Source organism: Diceros bicornis, chromosome 4 (genome assembly GCF_020826845.1).
Source record: "Diceros bicornis minor isolate mBicDic1 chromosome 4, mDicBic1.mat.cur, whole genome shotgun sequence".
Taxonomy (NCBI): Eukaryota; Metazoa; Chordata; class Mammalia; order Perissodactyla; family Rhinocerotidae; genus Diceros; species Diceros bicornis.
This window is the reverse complement of record NC_080743.1, coordinates 42,566,997-42,586,347: the sequence shown is the minus strand read 5'-3', so window position 1 is coordinate 42,586,347 and position 19,351 is coordinate 42,566,997. Positions and strand designations below refer to the sequence as shown.

The following is a 19,351-nucleotide window of genomic DNA, read 5'->3' as shown; positions in this document are numbered from 1 at the left end:
GGGCTGCAGATAGGAGAGAGATTAAGTCTTTGTCACTGAAGCTAATTTTGAGAGCGATGAATGGGAGTAGGGAGGCATTTAATGAACCATGGAAACCCCACCTTTCCCATTCCCAACCTTAGTCTCTTGTACCCGATTGTCCAGGGGGCTGGAGGTGGGTCACTGCCATGAGGAGAGAGATCAGGAAGGCCAGTCCTAGGGAGAAAAAAAAAAAGATTTATAGTATTACTGGTCAGGGTGATTGCCTGGCCTGTCTGTATCCAACCACCTTAGCAATTTAAATGATATCAGTATAACTTTTTATAATAAAAAAAGTTATCTTCAGCCCCCAATCTTTCCACTTCTTCATCCTAAAAGACAAGGAGAAAGAGCCATCCAGTCTTAGTCTTGCTTCTGCTGAGATCAAGCTTGAGGGCGGAAGACAGAGAGCTGTAGTCAACTTTCCTGTCTTCTACTCGATGCACACTGATTGCTATTTCCTCCTGCTTCTGGTCAAACTCAGGAGAGGAATATACCTAGTCCTCTCACTTTAAGGAAACCTCAGGTCTAAAACTAAAAAAAAGATCTATTAACTCAAATGGAAACACTTGGCTATAATTTAGTTCTTGTTAAACCTAGCAAGGAAATGAGAAGACATGGGTCATTTTCTTACCTTGCTTGGGTGCAATGATTTCCCTGGACAATTATACTGAAAAAGGAAATATCCTAAAGGGCCCCGGAATAACTCCAAACCTGGCCTGCTGCCCTGTATCCTCCAGCTCCTACCCTTAGAGAGTTTCCCTGCTTCCTGAGGCGTGGAAAGTTCACTGGTTGAAAGGCATCATCTCACCTTCGTGACCCGTTACTCTCGTCACCATCTCACCAGGTTCCCTCCCCCAGTAGTCAAGCATCACAGCCATGTCCAAGGCTTTTGCCACATGTCCATCTTGTTGGCTCTGTTCCTGACCCAAAAAACACTAAGCAAAAGCTGTGTGCAGAGACCCCAGCCCCAGCCCCAGCTAGCTGGGAATAGGTGATCCCACATGGTGTTCCATAACTGGCCCTCAGCCCCATCTCCCTCCAAGTGTCCAGCAGCCCATCATGATTCCGGTCGAGGTGAGGGAGCAGGACGGAGGTAGCTGTCCGACATGATGATGTCGCTGGTGAGTTGTTGCTCCAGGAACTCAGAGGTCTCCTCAGCTATCTGGCCTGGAATTCGAAAGTCAACAGCAGGTGGCTCCTGCTTGGGGCTGGGTAGGGTTCGGGGACCCCAGGACTCTGTGGGACAGCCAGTCCCCTGAAGGAACTGCAGGAAGTTCTCCTCAATGGAGCCCTCCCGGCTAGGTAGCCTCAGCTCCTCCTCTGGGGCCGGCTTGAAGAAGCAGACAAACTGCTTGCTGAGCTCCCCCCGGATCTGGCGATTGAGACATCCATAGAAGAAAGGGTTGGAAGTGAAGCAGAAGTAGCCGATCCAGGTCACCACGTTCTCCACCTGCCCAGTTGAAACAGGCTGAGCGCTCAGGGCAACGTAGAGGTGAAAAGAAAAGTAGGGCAACCAACAGAGCAGGAACTGCCCTCCGACGGCCAGAAGCACCACTGCCGCCTTCCCACCCCCAAACGTCCGGTGCGGCGTGGTCTGGGGGGCCCCTGAGCTGGTGACCATGGTGGAGCGGCTGCTGAGAGACTCCGAGCGTTGCCGGGGTGTCTCCATCCACGTGGGCAGCGGTCCGTGCTGCATGGCAGCCACGCGGGCTACTCGGAACATGCTGCAGTAGACCACAAGGATGAGGACCAGGGGCAGCAAGAAGTAAAGGACAGCAAAGACTACCACAAAGAGCTGGCAGTAGGCACTGTGGCTCCACTGGAGTGAGCAGCCTGGGGGAATGCTGGGAGCTCCCTCCTCCCTGGAGACCCTTCCCAGCACTGGCACAGCAGCCATGGCCAAGGCCTTTACCCACACACCCACCAGCACAGAGGCCACCAGCCCCAGCGTCATGCGCACCTCATAGCGCATGGGGTGGACCACGTAATAGTAGCGCTCCACATTGATGGCTGATACTGAGAGAATGGCCAGGCTGACAAAGCATATGCTCAGGAACAAGTAGAGGCGGCAGGCGACCTCCCCAAAGAGGTCATGGTCAAAGAGGGCGGAGCTGGAGAGCATGGCCAGGGGCATGAGGGTCAGGGCGGCCAGCAAGTCCACCAAGCAGAGGTGGAAGACAAAGACAAACTTTCGGAGGGCAGGTGTCTTGGCGATAACAGCCATCACAGCAGCATTGCCAGCCACAGCGGTCAAGTCCAGAAGGAGCATGAAGAAGAGGGCCACAGATTCCGAAGCCACGTCCCGCAGCCCCACCTCCGGGACCCCACTGGCAGTAGAGGGACCTGGAGTTTGAGGGACCCTCCCCAGAGTGGAAGAGTTCCCTGATGACTGCGGGATGGGTGAGGACTCCATGGGGCCGAAAGAGGACACCCAGGGCACCTCTTGTCACAGGCCCATCCCCCATCCTAGTCCAGTGACCCTGGGATGGCAAGCCCAGGCCCAGGCTTCCCAATTTTCTGGGGGAGTTAGGTGGGGGGAGAGGGCGCCTCCTGCTGGAGCCTCTTGGGCAGGCTCTTATTGCCAGCCTTCGAGGCTGGGCTGCGCTTACAGAGTGCCAGGCCAACAACTGAGGGCCCAGGAGCACATGTCTCCTTTCTGGCAGGAGGTAGCTCTGGGTCTGCCTTGGTGACTGCGAAGAAGCAGGAGACGTGAGAGATGCAGGAGCCTCATCCACTCAACACTCCACCCTCCGCGTGGTCTCCGGCTCCTTCTGTTCCACTTTGTTTCCTCTGTTCTCCATACACTTCTCCCCTTTCAAGGACTGTCATCCAGAGATTCTAAATCCTCTATCTCCCTTTCCCAGGGTTCTGCTGAGCTCCAGGATAGTGCCTCGGTTTTAAGGTTGCTTATGTAAATTTCCTGACTTCCTGTCTCCTGAGAATGGCAGGAGCTGTTGGGGAGTAGAGGTTTCCAGTCCCAGGTCTGGGAATTAAGTAACTCAGTGACTCTTCTGAACTTCAGTTTCCTCACAAAGGCATCTGTAAAACGAAGAGAATAATACTTACTTCACAACTGTATTTGGGGGATCTTGTGCAATTTATTAAGAAAAATATTAATAAGCAGTAACATTTATATGGTGCTTTCCACATGCCAAGCACTGTTCTAAGCGCTCTACGTATATTAACTCATTTTAATCCTCACACAACTCTATGAGGTAGAAATTATTTCTATCCCCATTTTGCAGTTGATAAAACTGAGGCCTAGGGCCAGCCCCCGTAGCCCAATGGTTAAGTTTGGCACACTCTGCTTCTGCAGCCCAGTTTTAGTTCCTGGGCACGGACCTACACCACTCGTCTGTCAGTGGCCATGCTGTGGTGGTGGCTCACATACGAAAAGAGGAAGATCGGCAGCGGATGTGAGCTCGGGGTGAGTCTTCTTCAGCAAAAAAAAAAAATATCTGAGGGGGTTGGAGGGAATGGGGAGTGACTGTTCATGGGTGTAGAGTTTCGATTTGGGGTGATGAAAATGGTGGTGATGATGGATGCACAACTCTTTGAATATAGTAAAAACTATTGAATTGCACTTTAAACGAGTGAGTTGTATAGAATGTGAATTATATCTCAATAATGCTGTTGATATTGATTAATTAAATTACAGTAAGACCAAAAAAAAAAAATATCTGAGGCTTAGAAAGGTTACGTAACTTACCGAAGTTCACACAGCTAGCAAGTGGTAAGGTCCAGGTACACTCCCAGGCAGTCTGGCTCCAGGGCCAGCACTCTAGCCCACCGTGCCATGCTGCACTTGACAGCACCTTCCACAGCAGCTGAAACATAACAGGCATTCAGGAAATAGTTGCTGAGTTTGAACCCCTCTAAAAATGTCTCTCAGTGCTGTGCAGCTACCACTGGGAAGAGATCACCTGAAAAGAGGAAGGCCTGTGCTTTAGTCTCCTCTGACATCACCACCCCCAAGACAAAGAGCTGTCACTTTGGGAGTTGAGAGGGAACAAGAAGAACAAAACATCCCAGCTGGAAGGAAACTGGGAGGTCAGTTCATTCAGCCTCCGCTGCTCCCAAAGCCAGAAGGGCATAAGTCACTTGAAAGCTGCCCATCTTCACCCACTCCTTAGCTTCTCAAGGCCACTGTGCCCCTGCAGGTGGGAGAGGAGCTGCTCCTAACCTCTCACTCCCCGGGTCCCCAGATCTCTGCTCACTGGATCTAACCATCAGAGAATCCCTGGCCCAGAGTACTCTCGGTCCTGGACTATTACCACAGTCACAGAACGAGGAGAGGAGGCGGCGTCTGGGTAAGACGGGGGGTAGGTGTGAGAGTGGGTAGATGACTGTGATCATGGGAGTGGGTGAGCATAAAGCAGAGAAGAAAACTGGAAGAAATTGGGAGAGGAAAAAGTCTGGGGTTTCAGTGTCTCTCGCTTCTCCTGATCAAATGGCAGATCAGATCTGTTTTATGTGTCTCATTATCCATGCTGAATTTGAACATAATTGAAATAAATTGCCCAATGTAATTTTAAATTTTTTTCACTTTCCATATACTATTCTTGCAGTCCAGATTCCCTCAGTTTAGTGTGCTAAGGTGTGCACATTAGAGGCAAGCTGTGGACCTTCCAAGTCTGGTGGGCTTTGTATAGACAAGTCACAAGTTGCCTGGGTCACAGTTTCCTCATCTGTAAAATGGGTGGGTTGGAGTGAATGACCTCCTAGGTTCCCATATATGATAGCATTTGATGACTCCGTGAGTTCCTGGGCTATGGAGGGTCTGCGGGTTGCTCAATTTAAAAACCCATCATTTCTCTGACTTCAGTAAAGAGGACCACGTGGGGCAGATGGACCCCATTCCTGCTCCATAGTTACAACATTACAATCACCCTTGGGTTTTGGCATGACCATCAACTTTGCACTAATTTAGCTTCTAGCATGCCATGTATGCCATAGGTGCTCAATACAATTTTGTGAATTGAATCAAATTCAAATTGATGAGTTGAATCCCTGCCCATAGTACATACTCCAAGAACACTCAGTCAGCTGTGTGCCAGCCAGGGGCCTCTCATCTGGAAAGGGTATCCTGGGCTCTTGGACTCGAGGCAGCCCTAACTTTGGACAACTTCCTAAAGATGCACCTCTCCCCAGGGATAACAGAAAGCTCATTTCACAGTTAAAATGGCCACGTGGACCCAGGGTCTGCAGAGAAAGTGAGGAGAGGGCCTGAAAGTGGAGACATCAGCTTCTCATAAGACCGTCTACTGGAAAAAAAATACTGGGAGAGGCATCCTCGCCCCTCCAATCCATGCCATGGCTTCCCCATCCCTTCCACCTGGGAGTGGGCCCACAAGACGTGGCTCTGAGGCCCTGGGAGCTAAAGGAGCAAAAGCATACAATGTCTGCACGGACATCAAGGGTCTGCCAGCGGGGCCCGCCCAGGGTCCCACGTGGAGATGGAGCGGGCGATGTGCAGCCAAGATGGAGCCCTAAACAAGAAGGCATTGGACATTTCTCTTTTCCACAGTGCCCCCAGCCTTGCCAGTATCGCCGCACTGACTCCTAAATTCCAGGATTCCAATTTACCTCCTAACAGACGGACCAGAATACCTGCCCCCCAGCGCTCCCTCACTGATGGACTAGGGTAAATGTGGGGAGGGCTGTGGTGTAACAGTTTCATAGAGGAAGTCCAGGGAGCCTCACTCCACTCCTAGCTCAAATCATCATGCCTTCTCAGATGCTCTCATCCTCCCCCTGCTTTCTTCCAGCACCCCCTCCCTCACCTCCAGGACCTCTCAGTACCTGAAGGCTTCACCCCCACAGGAGCCGAGGTCTGGGCCTCTAGCAAGGGCATGGTCAAGTTATAGATATCCTTGTTTCAGGATGCAAGATGGACATAAGTGCCCAGCCCAAGGCCGCAGAGGTGTCGTTGGGATTCACGTGCACCTGTTTCCCAGATACAAAGCTTCCATCCCAAGGACCTGAGCCTGGCCTTCCCTCAGACAAGAGCATGGCCCTCCTAAGCCAGGGGAGATTTCCAGGGGGCCACAACACCTCTCCCCAGCAGAGTTGCCCACACCCAGAACACAGAGTTGCCCATAAGCCTGGATGCCAAAGGACTCATTCCTAAGATGTGAGGGACCCATCTCTATGACATGGAGCAAGACAGATGGGGAACCTTGCCTGCGGGGTTGTGGGTACTCCTGCTGGCAGGAGATCGACACCTCATCACTAGGCTTCAGAGATGCCCGCACCCCAGCACTGCCTTCGGGATACCTGGGAGCCCCTTCCCTGACAAAACTGCCCACCATAAGGTAGGGTGGGCTAGTCCTTGGGATGCAGGGCTACCCTTCTGTAGGGTACCTCAGCACTCACCACCAGGCCCTGGGTCCGGCCCCATTCCTGGCCTAGTCGGCAACTCCTACCTTTGCTGAGCAGCTCCCGGCTCCCATGTGATAGCTCCTCTCAGCTGATGCTCCTCCAAGGCTGCTGAAGCCTGAACCACTGCAGTGATGGTGAGAGGCAGCCGGCAGAGCAAGATGCTCTGAGAGCTTCTGGGTCCTAATGGCCTCCTTCTTCCCACCCAGCCCCTTGGAGCCACTTCTGGAGCCAGGAGGCAGGCACCACTGCCCCCAGGCCAGGTGCCCAGGAGTGGGCCCAACCCCTCCCACTTCTCTCAGGTTGCTGCAGTGGTATCTCAAAGTCTCGTGGGCCAGGAGATGGTAGGCAGCAGAGACCCTCCTGGCCAGCCTGATGAAGTAAAAAGAGCAGTCAGAGTCAGGAAATCCAGGTTTAAGGCCTGGCTCTGGCACTTACTAGCTGTGTGACTTTGGGCAAGTCACTTCCCGTTTCTGGCCTTGGTTTCTTCTCTGCTCAAAGAGACTATAGGCTGGATGATCCCTGAGGTTCCTGACAGCCCTGCCACTGCATGGTTCTGTGTGACGTTCAGAAACAAGGTGCTTTGGTAGCACGTTGGCCAGCGCAGACACAGGGCCCCAGAGTTAGTCCTGGCAGGGGGCCAAGGCTCTGGGGCATGGCCCAAGGTTTGGCTCTTTTGGAAGCTGTCAACTGTGTATAAAGGACAGGTTTAGGAGTGGCAGTCAGGTTTGAGGGGGAGCTAAAGGCCTTGTCTTAACCCCACCCCTGCCCCTCAAAAGGCATATTATTATTGTCTTGTTAGATTGTATGTTTATTTGGTGTGGGGCTGTGAGACCTGATGGAGATGGGAGAATGGGACACCCTCATGAGCCACCCTATGGTACATACAACACTGATCCCTGAAGCAGAGAGGGCGCCAGGTACTCGGGAAGGCTCCGATTGGTCTGGATCCATGGGAGTGAACAGAGCTGGGACACATCATCCACTGAGGGTTCAAGGCCGTGTGACGAGCCTTGGAGGTGACATGAAGGGGCATGGCTTCCCACCAGCTATGGAGATAATAGTTCCCCCACGTGTGTGTACCTTACACCCAAGGATAGGATCCTACCATGGTAGAGCTGTAAGATATCCTACAGGCCAAGGCATCCATGTTTCTGAGGCCCAGAGAGGTGATGAGATTGCCCAAAGCCACACATGGCAGAACCACGAGCCTACACAAGGAATTCGAGCATGAGACCCACTCCAGAGCCCTCTGCCCTTAGACCTACCTATGCAGAAACTCCTTCTGTCTCTAAAAGGGAAGAAAGGGAATTCTGGAATTGTTTACCAGACCCAACCCAAAGAGCCATAGAACAGTGAAGCACCCAGGGAACTCAGAGCGGGCAAGGTGGCTGCCCTGCCCCAGGTCAACAACAAAGAGGCCGCTGACCAGCCCAGACCCGACGTGGTGATCTCCACTCTCCCTGGCCACCCTTCCTTGAGCTGTTAGGAGGGTCAGGCCCTTTACTTACAATACCCTCAGTCCTCACGCCAGTCCTAGGAGGCAGCCATTACTCATCTTATTTTACAGAGGAGGCAACGGGTGCCGGAGGTTAAGTGACTTTCCCCAGATCACATAGCTAGTAAGTGCCAGAGGCAATATTTGAACCCAGGTCTGTTTGAAGCCAAAGCATTTACTCCTTCCCCCACACCCCCATGGCCTCTCTGGAGGCTTGACATAAGACTCGGGGCTGAAGCCCTCAAGCCGATTCCATAGAAGTGGCCACTGCCTTCCAGGAAACAGCCTAAAACAAAACTAGATATACCTGAGTACAGGGAAATCAAATTAAAATACCAAATTAAAAATCTGTGGACAGCGAAGAGATTTTTAGCAAACCCTGTGCTGTCGTGGTGGCAAGATCATCCTGGCATCAATCAAACCCTCTGGGATCTGGTAAAGCCTGTCCCTAGTCACACCGACGTCCCTCCTGCAGGGGCCTACCCAGGCTGACGTGGCCCCCTTCGAAGGGTTCAGAAAGAACCAGAGTGGATCCAGGCTCATCAGAACAGGATCATAGAAAGAGCACTGGATTGGTCAGAAAACCTTGGTTCTAGTTGGGCTCTACTCTACTGGTTAGTGGTAAGACCTTGGCCTGTGAGTCAGCCATCTGTGCCCCAGTTTTTCTATCTATAAAATGGGCAAAAGTCTTCACTCCCCAGCTTATCTAATAGGGATAGGGAGCCTACAGTACAAATATAGCCTGCTTCTCAGGCTTGGGGGAGCTAGTGCAGTTACCCTGACGGGCCAAACAACTGGTGTAGTAGCCAGCCGGCAAAGTCTCCAGGTCCTGAGGCCCCTCTCAGAGAGCCCTTGGGAAAGGCAGTTCCAAGGAGGCACGGACCCTAGAGCATCCTCTCAGTTGCTGGAAGCCATCTTGGCTCAGGAGAGGAGGAGGGGAGAGGAAAAACTGCCTAGCCTGGCCTGGAGGCAGCTGATAATAATGCTGCTGATGCTGCTGATGCTGATGCTGCTGATGATACTAGTTCTTGAGGGCCCAATCTGGGAGGCACTTTGTATGCTGTATCTCATTAAACGATCTCCATCAGGGTTTGGAGTAGCTACTGACATTACATCCCCTCACCCAACCGTGCCAATCCCTCCGTTTAGAGCTTAACACAATGGAGGAAGTGGGAAGACCAAGGTGGAGAGACTGGAGGTGGTCCGAAAAACCACATCAGAGATTCATGGCCCACCATGCTGCACGCATACCCAGGAGGGGGCTCCTGTCACAGGTCGGGCAGTGGCACCCCTCTCCTCAGTATCATGGTGGGGCCCTTGGTGCTGAGGGCTGATTTCTCCATCCCAGACTTGCTCCTCAGTGCAGCCCTGCCCTTACCCACCAGCACGTCTTAACAGGGTTACGTCCACCCCCACCCACCCTTTCTTGCCCCCTCAAGATGAGACCTTGAAGCAGACCAAGTTTATCTTTCATCCATCCATCCATCCATTTCTTCAGTAAATATCTATCAAATGCTTTTTATGTACCCACAGTCCCCTCCCTGTAGCCCCTCAACTGCTTAGTGGCACCCACTGCCCTCCTCTGCCCTCTCTGCCTCTGTCAAAACCTGCTCTCAGGAAAGAGGCTGATAAATCCATTCCCACTGATAGTAGCTTAATGCGTTCTCTCTCCCAGGAATATTAACAATTTAACAGGGAACAAAGGGAAGAAGCTGAATGTTGGGATTCCAGCATCGACCAGGGGTGTCCCCAAGATCCTACAACGTAGACTGTCTGCTCAACTGCCTACTCCCCAGCCTGGCCTCGTCTCCCAGGATGCCAATGTTGCATCCTCCCTGCACCCACCTCCATCCAAATAAACGCTCAACCCTCCCGACACACAGAGCAGGCTCACGGCTAGGACCTCCCCACCTTAGCTCAGCTCCCAGCTATCCAGAGCACCCTGTGCCAGCACCAGCCATGCCTGCTCCCCAGGCACCCACGCCCCCTGCCCACCATCTGGGGGCCAGGCCGAAGGACTGAGGAGGGAGATGGAGAAAAGCAGAGGTGAGAGCCTTTCCGCTCCCTTTATTCCCCCACAGTCTGGCCTACACCCCCTGCCAGGAGCCAAGATCCAACGGTATATTCAGCCTGCAGCTGCCACTGGTCATGTGAGCCCATTGCTAGGTTACAGGCACCCAAAAATAAATCCTTCCCAACCAGATTAGAAAGTGGGGGCCTTGGATGAACCAGGCTCAAAAGAGTGGCAGGAACACCCACAGTGCATGTGCAGGCCAGGCCTGCTAGAAGACCAGGGAACCTTCCTCTGCTGCCCACCCCCGTCCCTCAGCTGGGGCTCAATGCTTGACCCCAAAGAAAAATTCCCAGGGAGCTCCTGGGTCCTTGATAACCACACAATAAACAGGTCTGCAGGCGGAGTGGGCCTTCCTCACTAGTGGTCAGGGGCTACCTATTCTTCCCATCCAACCTCCCCACCATCAGCCTTCCCCTCCCAATGCCCCGCCCCACCCCCGTGCACCTACAAAGCACTGTTAACAATTTGCCCTGTGGCCTGAAGGGCAATCTGTACCAATTGTCCTTTTCCAGACTCAGGAAGGGAGGTGGAGCAGTGGGCACAGTACTGGGCACTTTCACATGAGTACTTTCACAACAATCTTCTGAGTTAATATCAATAACTCCATTTACAGATGTGGAAACTGAGGCTCAGAGAGGTTCAGTGACTTTCTCAGAGCCACACAGTTGAACAGCTGGGATTCAAATTCCAGATCTATATTTACTAAGTCTGGGGATGGGGCAAGGATGAGGACAGGGAAGCACAGTGAGGAAAGGGGGGTCCCCGAAAACCCTTCCCTGGGGCCTGATAACTGGGCACTCTCCTTGCTCCGAATTGGGGGTGTTGTCTCCCGCTGCCAGCCACCTCCACATCCTCCAAGCCGAGCCACAGCTTACCCACGTCACACGCCTCCTTCTTCATGGCTTTGGACTCTGTCACCTTCTCTGATCCAGGACATAGGTGGGGTCATTCCTGGTGTCCAGGTCTGATGGGGGTCATGTACAAATCCCCACTGATCATCACCGCTCTGCTTCAGAACCTCAACATGAAGTCAGAATAGCAGAGCTGAACAGGTCATGGGAGGTCAGGTACTATTTTACAGATGAATAGGCCCAGAGAGGGGAAGTAACTTGCCCAAGACTACACAGCTGGAGGGTGAAGGAGATGTGACCAGATGTGACCAAAGCCTCCAGATTCCTATCCTTTTTTTTTGCCTGCCACTAAGGATGCAGACAGTTGCAGTCCATCATACCTGGCGCTGGGGCCAACCTGTAATTCTCTCAACACCCGGTGCCCTTCCTCAACCTACCACATCTCCAAGGCTTTCCCAGCTGCCTGTTCTCCTCAGCAAAGTGCTCCTCTCCCCAGGCGGGGTCCTGAGGAGGCCCAGACTCCCCACTCACCTCCCTGTCGAGGTCCTCGCCTCCCCGTTCTGAGCACACTCCTTTAGTGTCCTGAAGCCTCGGAGATCCCATTACCCCATTCCCACCTCCTTCAGCTCCCAGCAGCCCAAACTGCAGGCTCCGTTTCACTCAATTCAAGAAATGTTTATTGAGCACCTACTATGTATGCAAAGCTCTGTTAGGGAGTGAGAGAGAGGGATACAAAGATGAAACAAACACAAACCTTGCACTCTTGGTGCTTACAATCTAGGATGGAGACGAAGCAGTTTATAAGCTTCAAAGGGGAGTCAAAGTGCTGTGGAGATTCAAAGGAAAAAGTGAACCCACTCCCTCAGCAAATCTTGGAAGGCTTCATGAAGGAAGTGGCATGGGTCTTAAAGGAGGGGTAGGATTTTAACTGGGAGTAATTGAAGGAGGAGAGGAGGAGAGTAGTCTGGGTGGAAGGAGCAGGCCTGCCAAAAACATGGAGACAGGCGAGCTTATGGAACATCTGGGCACTGCAGGCTGTCCAGTTTGACTGAAAAATAATCCCTGCATAGAGAAGAAGCGAGGTAGATTGGCCGGACTGTGGAAGGCCTGGTAAGCCAGACTGAAAAGTCAGCACAGCAAAATGTTTTGAGCAGGGAAAGGTAGGGCCACAGATGCGCCCATCTCCTGTCCTTTAGTGAGTCAGTCGATAAGTATTTACTGAACCCACAAGTTCCAGAGCGAGGGGTTGAACTCGAGGCTGGGAATTTTCTTTGTCGTTCAGGCCTAGGGGGAGGAGAAGAAAACATATCAGTCATCCAAGAGATAGTACCTGTGAACAGATGGCAGAGGGAACTCAGAGGAGAGGGGAGGTCAGAGGTGAAGTGATGAGAAAGCAGATGATACTCATGCTTCCCAGGTGGGCTCTAAGAGCATCGGCCCAGGTCCCCGTGAGTGACCTGCATCTCCATTCTGTGGGGAGGAGGCGAAGTGTGGAGTGGTAAGTTGAGTGCCTGGAAATTCTCCCCTCTAGATTCGTGGTGTCCTAAGAGGCTGCCCAGCCTGATCTGCAGGGACACAGCACCCTGGACCACACAGCTGCTCATTGCAGCCTGGGCCGCCCAGCTCATGGCCTGGTCCTGAGCTCTGGCCTAAGCACAAAGAGCTCGACTGGGTTTCCCAGCTTAGGGTCCACAGAGCACTCCCAGCAGTGCCTGGTCTCTGACTCTGGGGGGCGGCCCTGCTCTATGTCCCTGGGCAGTCCTCCCTAAGCAACCAGTCCTCAGCCCCGCCAGCTCCACTGAGCACTAGGGCAGCCTGACCCTTCCTTCTCCAAGCTGGGCACCGCTGGGCACAGGGATACGGGCCCTGTAGCCTCTTCTCCAGACATCCTCCTTTCCTCCAAAGTCCTCTCCTTGCATCCCTGACCCACCTAAAAACAGGACACACACACCCCCATTCAACTCTCATGCCCCTGTGTCCAAGAAAGGGCCAGACTCCCAGACCCAGGGCTCCTTAGGGATGGAGAGATGGCTTGTGAGTGGCCCCTCAGAGGGGGCAATGGTCAGCCCTCGCCCATCTACCTGAGGACCCTATTGGAGAATGCTGTGTGAAACCTCGGTCTCTCGGATGGCCTAGCTTGGAAGAGTAGCCCTGGAGGGTCTAAATCAGCCCTGCACTGGGGCAGGGGTCCCTGGATGGTGAGGACCGGAGCAGGAAAGAGGAACCAACTGCTCCATTTCAGGGCCCCTAGGCTGCCCTGACAGCCAGCAGCCACAAGGGGGCAGTGTCGGCCACAGAGCTGCAAAGAGTCACCTGCAGTCCCACGGAGATGCTTCTCCCTTCCAAACCCCCACCGGCTTTGTCCCTCCCCGGGGGATTTGCTGTCCTGTGGGCTCCGACTTCTCCCCTTTTTGACCTCCCACAATCTTGGTTAGGAGGGCCAGGCAAGAGGGCCAAGGCTCCCATGAGAAAATCCCTCCTACTCCTAGGAGGTGATTAGGCAGAGATGGGCCGGTTGGCATCCTGGAAGGAGCACAAAACTCGGAGTTCAGAGCTGCAACCGCATAACTGAGCAGTGCACTTGGGGCTACTCCGCTAGCTTCTCCAGCCCCAGCTTCAAAGGAGGGGTTGGGTTAGGCTTGTAGACGCTCTCGAAGGTCCTTTGCAGCTCTTGATTTTGAGTCTGAGTCAGCAGCTGCTGTCCTTGAGTGCCTTCCCTCTCCAGGGCCCTGACAGCTTGAGAGATTCAGGGCTGGCGGCAGGGGGTGGGTGCAGGAAATAGTGGTGGGCACTCTGCTGGCCACGAACCGGGTCATTCCTCTGGGAATCACAGTCAGGAAGAAAGTCAGTTCTAGGTCTGGGAAGGGGCCCGGGAAGGGATGACCAGGGTCAGCTGGGCCCCAGAAAGACCCCTCTAAGAGGCTCCATCTGATTGGTTTGTGTGTGACTGTGTGAATGGTAGGAGGGCTGGAGGCTGGCTGAAGATTGTGCCCTCCCAGGCCCAGGCTGCCCAAAAGGCCTCAGGGCCAGATCAGGCTGCCCTGAAGTCGAGGCTGCAGAAAGCCTAGACCCCCTCCCCCTGTCCTTTCCAGTCCAGGCCCCCTAACAGTCACCTTCGCTTCTCCCCGCGTTGCTCTGACTCCCGCTTCCAGCTCCCTGCCCACACCTTCACCCCCAAAAGCAGAGCCCACAACCTTGATTCCAGCCCCTGCCTGGCCTTCCCATCTCTGGACTCCTCGTCCCTCCAGACCAGCTCTGTTCCCTGTGCCTCTTTGACCCCAGGCATTCTCTCCCGACTCCTGTAATTTCACACCAGGCCCCTGGGCACACTCTGCTCAGCACCTCAGCTTCCCTGATGGGGCATCTGATCCGGCACCTGGGGCCTGACCCTGCCCAGCAGAGGGTGTGTCCTGCTTCTTGTATCCCATCTCCTCTTTCTTCTTTCATAGCCCCATTTCTCACGTTTTGTCTCTTATTTGGTTCCCCTCCTTTGATCTCTCTCATCTGCTCTCGGTTTCCTGTTCTCAGAACTCTCCAAGTCTCAGAGCCTCTTTGCCACAGGCCTCTGCTCCCCTGCCTCTCTGTTTCTTTGCCTCAGTGTACACATTTCCCTTTCCATCTCTCTCTCCACCCTCACTTCCTCCTCTGCAGTGAGAATCTGATCCATCCCTCCCTGGACTGAGGGTATAAATAGCAGAGGGAGGCTGGGCTAGGAGCCAAACTTGCTACCAGCCTCTTCCTTGCAGCCCCTGGCTTGGTCATCCAGGACAGTGGTGGGGAGGGTCCTGGGCAGAGTCTCAGGAGCAAGGAGTTGGAGGATTGGGATTGAAGGTCACTGTACAGAGTGACAGACCCAGACAGAGAGAGAGTGTGACTGCAAACTGGGGGTGCAGAGCTTCACATGCAAACCAGGTTCTCCCCACCAGCCAGCCCATCCACCCCCACCTAACATGGTTATGGATTCCCTAGTCCTGCTGCTAGAGAAGGAGCTCTGGGTCACAAGATTCCCCAGGGCCACTTGACGGCCCTGCCCCCTCCCCCAGGGCGCAGATGCATGGGCCCAGGTGGCTGCCAGCAGACAGCAGCTGGGGACTGGAGTGGAAGTGGTGCCCTCAGGAAACAGGCTGCACTCTCACCCCAGCCAGCTCCCCGGCCTAATTAGAGACCAGAACAGGCATTGATCGTCCCTGAGCTCATTATGTCACAGCTGGGGAACAGCTGGCCAGTTTTTTCCAGGCCATTAGCTGTGCCATGAAGTGGAGAGAGGGAGGGGAGGTGGGAGCAGGATCAATACCCCGTCTGTCTGTGAGGGAACCAGCCTCGTGGCGGCCTCCTTTGGCACTCTGGGCCGTGCTTCCCTCCAGGGCTGCCGTGCAGGCTGAGCTCCTTGGAGTTCACACACAAAAGCTTGGCTCCTTTCAGCCTGGAGCCCGGAGAGGTGGACTCGGACTCGTGGCTTCTGGGCTGACCCTGACCTGGCCCGCCGGGACCCTCTGAGTCTTCTCTTTCAGGGGATTAGAAGGGCAGGGAAGAGGTTCAGGTTACCCACGTTGGTCTCAGAGGAGACCTTAAAAGTCCAGCTCCTCCCCACGCCCACAGCAAGATGACACCTAAGGCAGCTGTTTCTGCTGGCCCTGGGCCCACCTCTCTGTGCCCCTGGGCCCAGCTGGGTTTGGTTTCCTGTGGGGTGGGGAGATGGTAGGGGTTGCTCTGACCCTTGGGGAATGGTGGTGGAAGCAGGGAGAGAAGAGATGATCTCACTCTCTTTCGCCCTCTCCCTGGCCCAGGAAGCAGGTCAGCTGGGCGGCACTGGAGGCAAGAGGAAAACTGTCCCCTCGGCCTGACCCCAGGTGGCCCAGTCAGCTGGGAGCTCAGCGTCATTTCACGAACTGGCTTTTTACCACGGAGTTATGATGTGTCGAGGCTGGAGAAGACCTTCAAAACATGCGGAGCCACGCTCTTGTTTTACAGCAGGAGAAAACAAGCTCTGTGTGCCTTAAGCTCTAACCTGCCTGGTTAGTGCTGTCAGGTGCTTCCTTTAGTTTTCTTTGTTCCTCTCCTGTTTGGTCTATAGCGAGTTCTAGTATAGCCCCGAGGTCTCCCGGGCACACGTCCTCAGGCTGCTGGTGGAAGCTTCACTCACTGGTAGAACTGTGGGGACTGCTGGGCTTCCCTTCATCCTGCCCACAGCCGCATCACCCCCCAGCACCACCATGGGAAACAGCACCAGTTGCTGGAAGTCCTGTTGGGTCCAGCTGGTGGGTTCCTGGGCCCCTTTCCCTACCCTACTGAACAGAGGCCAGGCTGTGCACAGTGCCCTCTGCTCCCCAAAAGACCCCCTGTAGCCTCCGTTTCCAGAATCAGCAGTGAATAAAGCACAAGAGTCAGAAGGCCTGAATTCCAGACCTGAGTTCCTTCCCCACCCACCTCCAGGCCTGAAGAGCTGGCAAACTGATATAACTAGAGGGACACGCAAGGCAGTAGGGCTCTTAAAATTGATTCCTCACGTTACAGATGAGGAAACTGTCCCAGTGAGGAGAATTGATTTGCTCAAGGATACCCAGCTGGTTAGAGGTACATGGAGACCAGGTTTGCCAGCTCCCAGGTGGTCAGCGTTGGTTTCACTCTGCTACAGGGCCTTGGCTCTAAGTTCCAAAAGCCAGCTCTAGTGATTCCAAAATCAAGCTCTAGTGGATCACCCCTGACCCATCAGCATGTCCCAGCAAGCCTGAAAAACTGATCTCCAACAAACCAGAGTGCATCCTCTTTCTCAGGGGTCTCAGAACGGAGAGGGGACGTGGGGCCAATCAGAATGCACACTGGTCACATCACTGTTAACAGAAGTAGCCCTTTCTCCCACGAGCCTCCGTCAGGTCCAGGGCAGCTTCTACCCACGGGATCGAGCAGAGATCGGCTGTGTTCTACTGTGTCTGATGTTGAGCCATCTGTCTGTCTGGGTCCAAGAGGTGCTTAGGGCAGAGAGAGACTACTGATAACCTGGCATCTCTGGAACTTCCTCCAGCCTGATTCACAAGGATAGAGTGAATCAGAAGAAATTAAGTATTGCATTTTCTCCTGGCGTTGTGAGGAAAGAAATGTCTACATGGACTAGAAGATGACACAGCGACTGGCCTGGGAATCAGAGAGGGCACATAAATGAATTGCTGAGGCCAGCTTCCCAAGGCCATTAGCAGGATAGCTTCCTCCTCATTTTCTTCTCTCTTGGCTCCAGAACAGGGAGTGACAGACTTAAGCAGCAGGGGCTGAGATGCTGAACCCCTGTGGTTCTAGCCAGCACGTGTGGGGGAAGGGGGTGGCATGGAGAAGGAACGCTGGCATGGGGTGCTTCCAGGTGGGGATCGCTGTGGCAGAAGAGCTCTGAGAAGCCAAGGGCACAGGAAGCAGTGCCCCCGAGGCAGGAAAGGGAGTGAGGGAGGTGCCTATGACAGAGCGTCTGTGGTGGGTGGAGGGTCACAGTTAAAGTCCCGGCTTGACGTCCCATTGGTGCTGTTTATTAGCTCTAGAACTGGGGCGAGTCCTGGCCTCTCTGACCATTAGACTTTCCTGATCTATGAAAAGATGCAGAGAGCAAGATTTGCCTCACAGGTTGCTGTAGCTCTAGGGCTCACATGAGGGAATGTGGGTGAGAGGCTCTGGCAAGTGTACAAACAGGAATGATGATTTTTATTACCCTGCAATGCTGTGTATCAGCTCATCTGTGGCGTGTGGTATTAAGAACCTGACTCCTAAGTTGTCAGAGAATGTTTTGTATCACAACATTATGTACACAAGTATTTTTGTCAGGAGTGACAGAAGCAAAGGGGCTTTCCTTCTAGAAGGGACTACCCAGGCCCCACTAGCAGAGGTTTATGAATCTATTTAACAGCATTCAGCAGTCCCCACAGGGTCTCTCTGCTCACAGATAAGGTGCCTACAATCGATGCTTCCAGGACATGCATGCATGCACACACATGTGCACAGACACACGCACCTAGCAGTCCCTGGTGGCTTTGCTGTCAACTGTCCCCCTTCCAAGGTGCCAGGCCTCTTCAGTTCTCAGTCCTTTAAGGGAGTAATCTCTCTGAGAATAACAACGTTGTGATGGTAACTGGATGAAGAACTGAAAGAGATGTCAGGGCTGAAGGAGTTGCATTCATTAGTTGTAGTTTTCTGGCAGAAAGAAGATACTACTAATGATTTATATTTGGTATCATGTTTTATAACTACAAAGGACTGTCACATACATTATTTTTTAAGCCACATGGCACTCTTCTGAGACACATACTATTATCTAAGACTCGGAGAGGTAAAGTGCCTTTTTCCAGATCACCCAACTGGTAGGTGCCAAGATCAGAACCCAATTGAGGTAATTTATCCCAAATCCTGTTCGCTTTCTATGACTCTTTACTGCTTCTCACCTCTTGTTAATTTCCAACTCTCAGCAAGCAGCAATCCTGCCGGAGTCCAAAGGCACAGATGTTCTGTATGCTATACAGTCTATGATCTTTTTTAACTTTTTACTTTGAAATAATTTCAAATTTACAGAAAAGTTGCAATAAGGGTACAATGAACTCTGTACACCTTTCACCAAGTTCCTCAATTTGTATTATGTTTCAGTTTTACCACACTTGCCTCATTGCGCAAGTTCCTCCCTCCCTCTCTCCTTCACCTCATTCTCGTATAGTCATATATGTGTAATTTCTGGTCCATTTGAAAATGATGCCCCATTGGCTCTGAACACTTCAGGGTGTATTTCCTAAAAACAAGGACATTCTCTTACATAACCACAGTATAACATCACAATCAGGAAACTAATAGTTATACAAAACTACCATCTAATCCAGAGACCCCATTCTAATTAAAAATTGTCATAATAACATTGTTTATAGGCCCAGAATCCAATTCAGGATCATGTGCTGCATTTAATTGTTTGGTCTTTTTAGTCTCCTTCAATCTGGAACAATCCCTCAGTCTTTCCTTGTCTTTCATGATTTTGATATTTTTGAAGAATACAGTCCAGGTACTTTGTAGGATATCCCTCAACTTGGGTTTGGCTGATGTTTCCTTACGAGTGGATTCAGGTTATGCATTTTTGTCTGGAATGCTACAGAAGTGGGGCCATGTTCTCAGTTCATCTCCATGAGAGGCACACCGGGTTCATCTGTCCTGTTTCAGGGATGTTAACTTTAACATTCGGTTAAGATGATGTCAGCCAAGTTTCTCCACTGTAAAGTCAATTAATAAATATTGTGTACTCATCAATAAATAAGTATTTGTGGGGAGATCCTTTGAAATTGTGTAACTATCATGTTCCTCATCAAACTTTCCCCCACAAGTTTTAGCACCCATTGATGATTCTTGCCTAAATAATTTATTACTATGATGGTTGCCAAATGGTAATTTTTGAATTTCATCTTTTTTTCTGTGTTTATCAACTGCCATTCTAATGTAGGGTAGCGCCTTCCCTTCTCTCCATTTATTTATTTATTTGTATATTAACTCATCCATTCCTGTTTTATTCAACGGGTT

The 19,351-nt window shown here is 52.5% G+C and overlaps 1 protein-coding gene and 1 long non-coding RNA gene across 2 annotated transcripts; both read right to left on the bottom strand.

Annotated features, from left to right (window-relative positions):
* Positions 1–952: 952 nt before the first annotated feature.
* GPR61 (G protein-coupled receptor 61) lies at positions 953–11,425 on the bottom strand. Its single transcript, XM_058536001.1, is given in 4 exon segments — positions 953–2,467; positions 2,469–2,561; positions 2,563–2,859; positions 11,354–11,425. Coding segments are annotated over 4 exon segments (1,851 nt in total). The 3' UTR covers positions 953–1,078.
* Positions 11,426–11,482: 57 nt separating this feature from the next.
* Positions 11,483–18,189, bottom strand: LOC131404252 (uncharacterized). Its single transcript, XR_009219760.1, has 2 exons — positions 17,814–18,189; positions 11,483–12,106 (listed from the first exon to the last, which is right to left on the bottom strand). It is a non-coding gene; the product is annotated as an uncharacterized LOC131404252 (long non-coding RNA).
* Between the last annotated feature and the right edge of the window lie 1,162 nt (positions 18,190–19,351).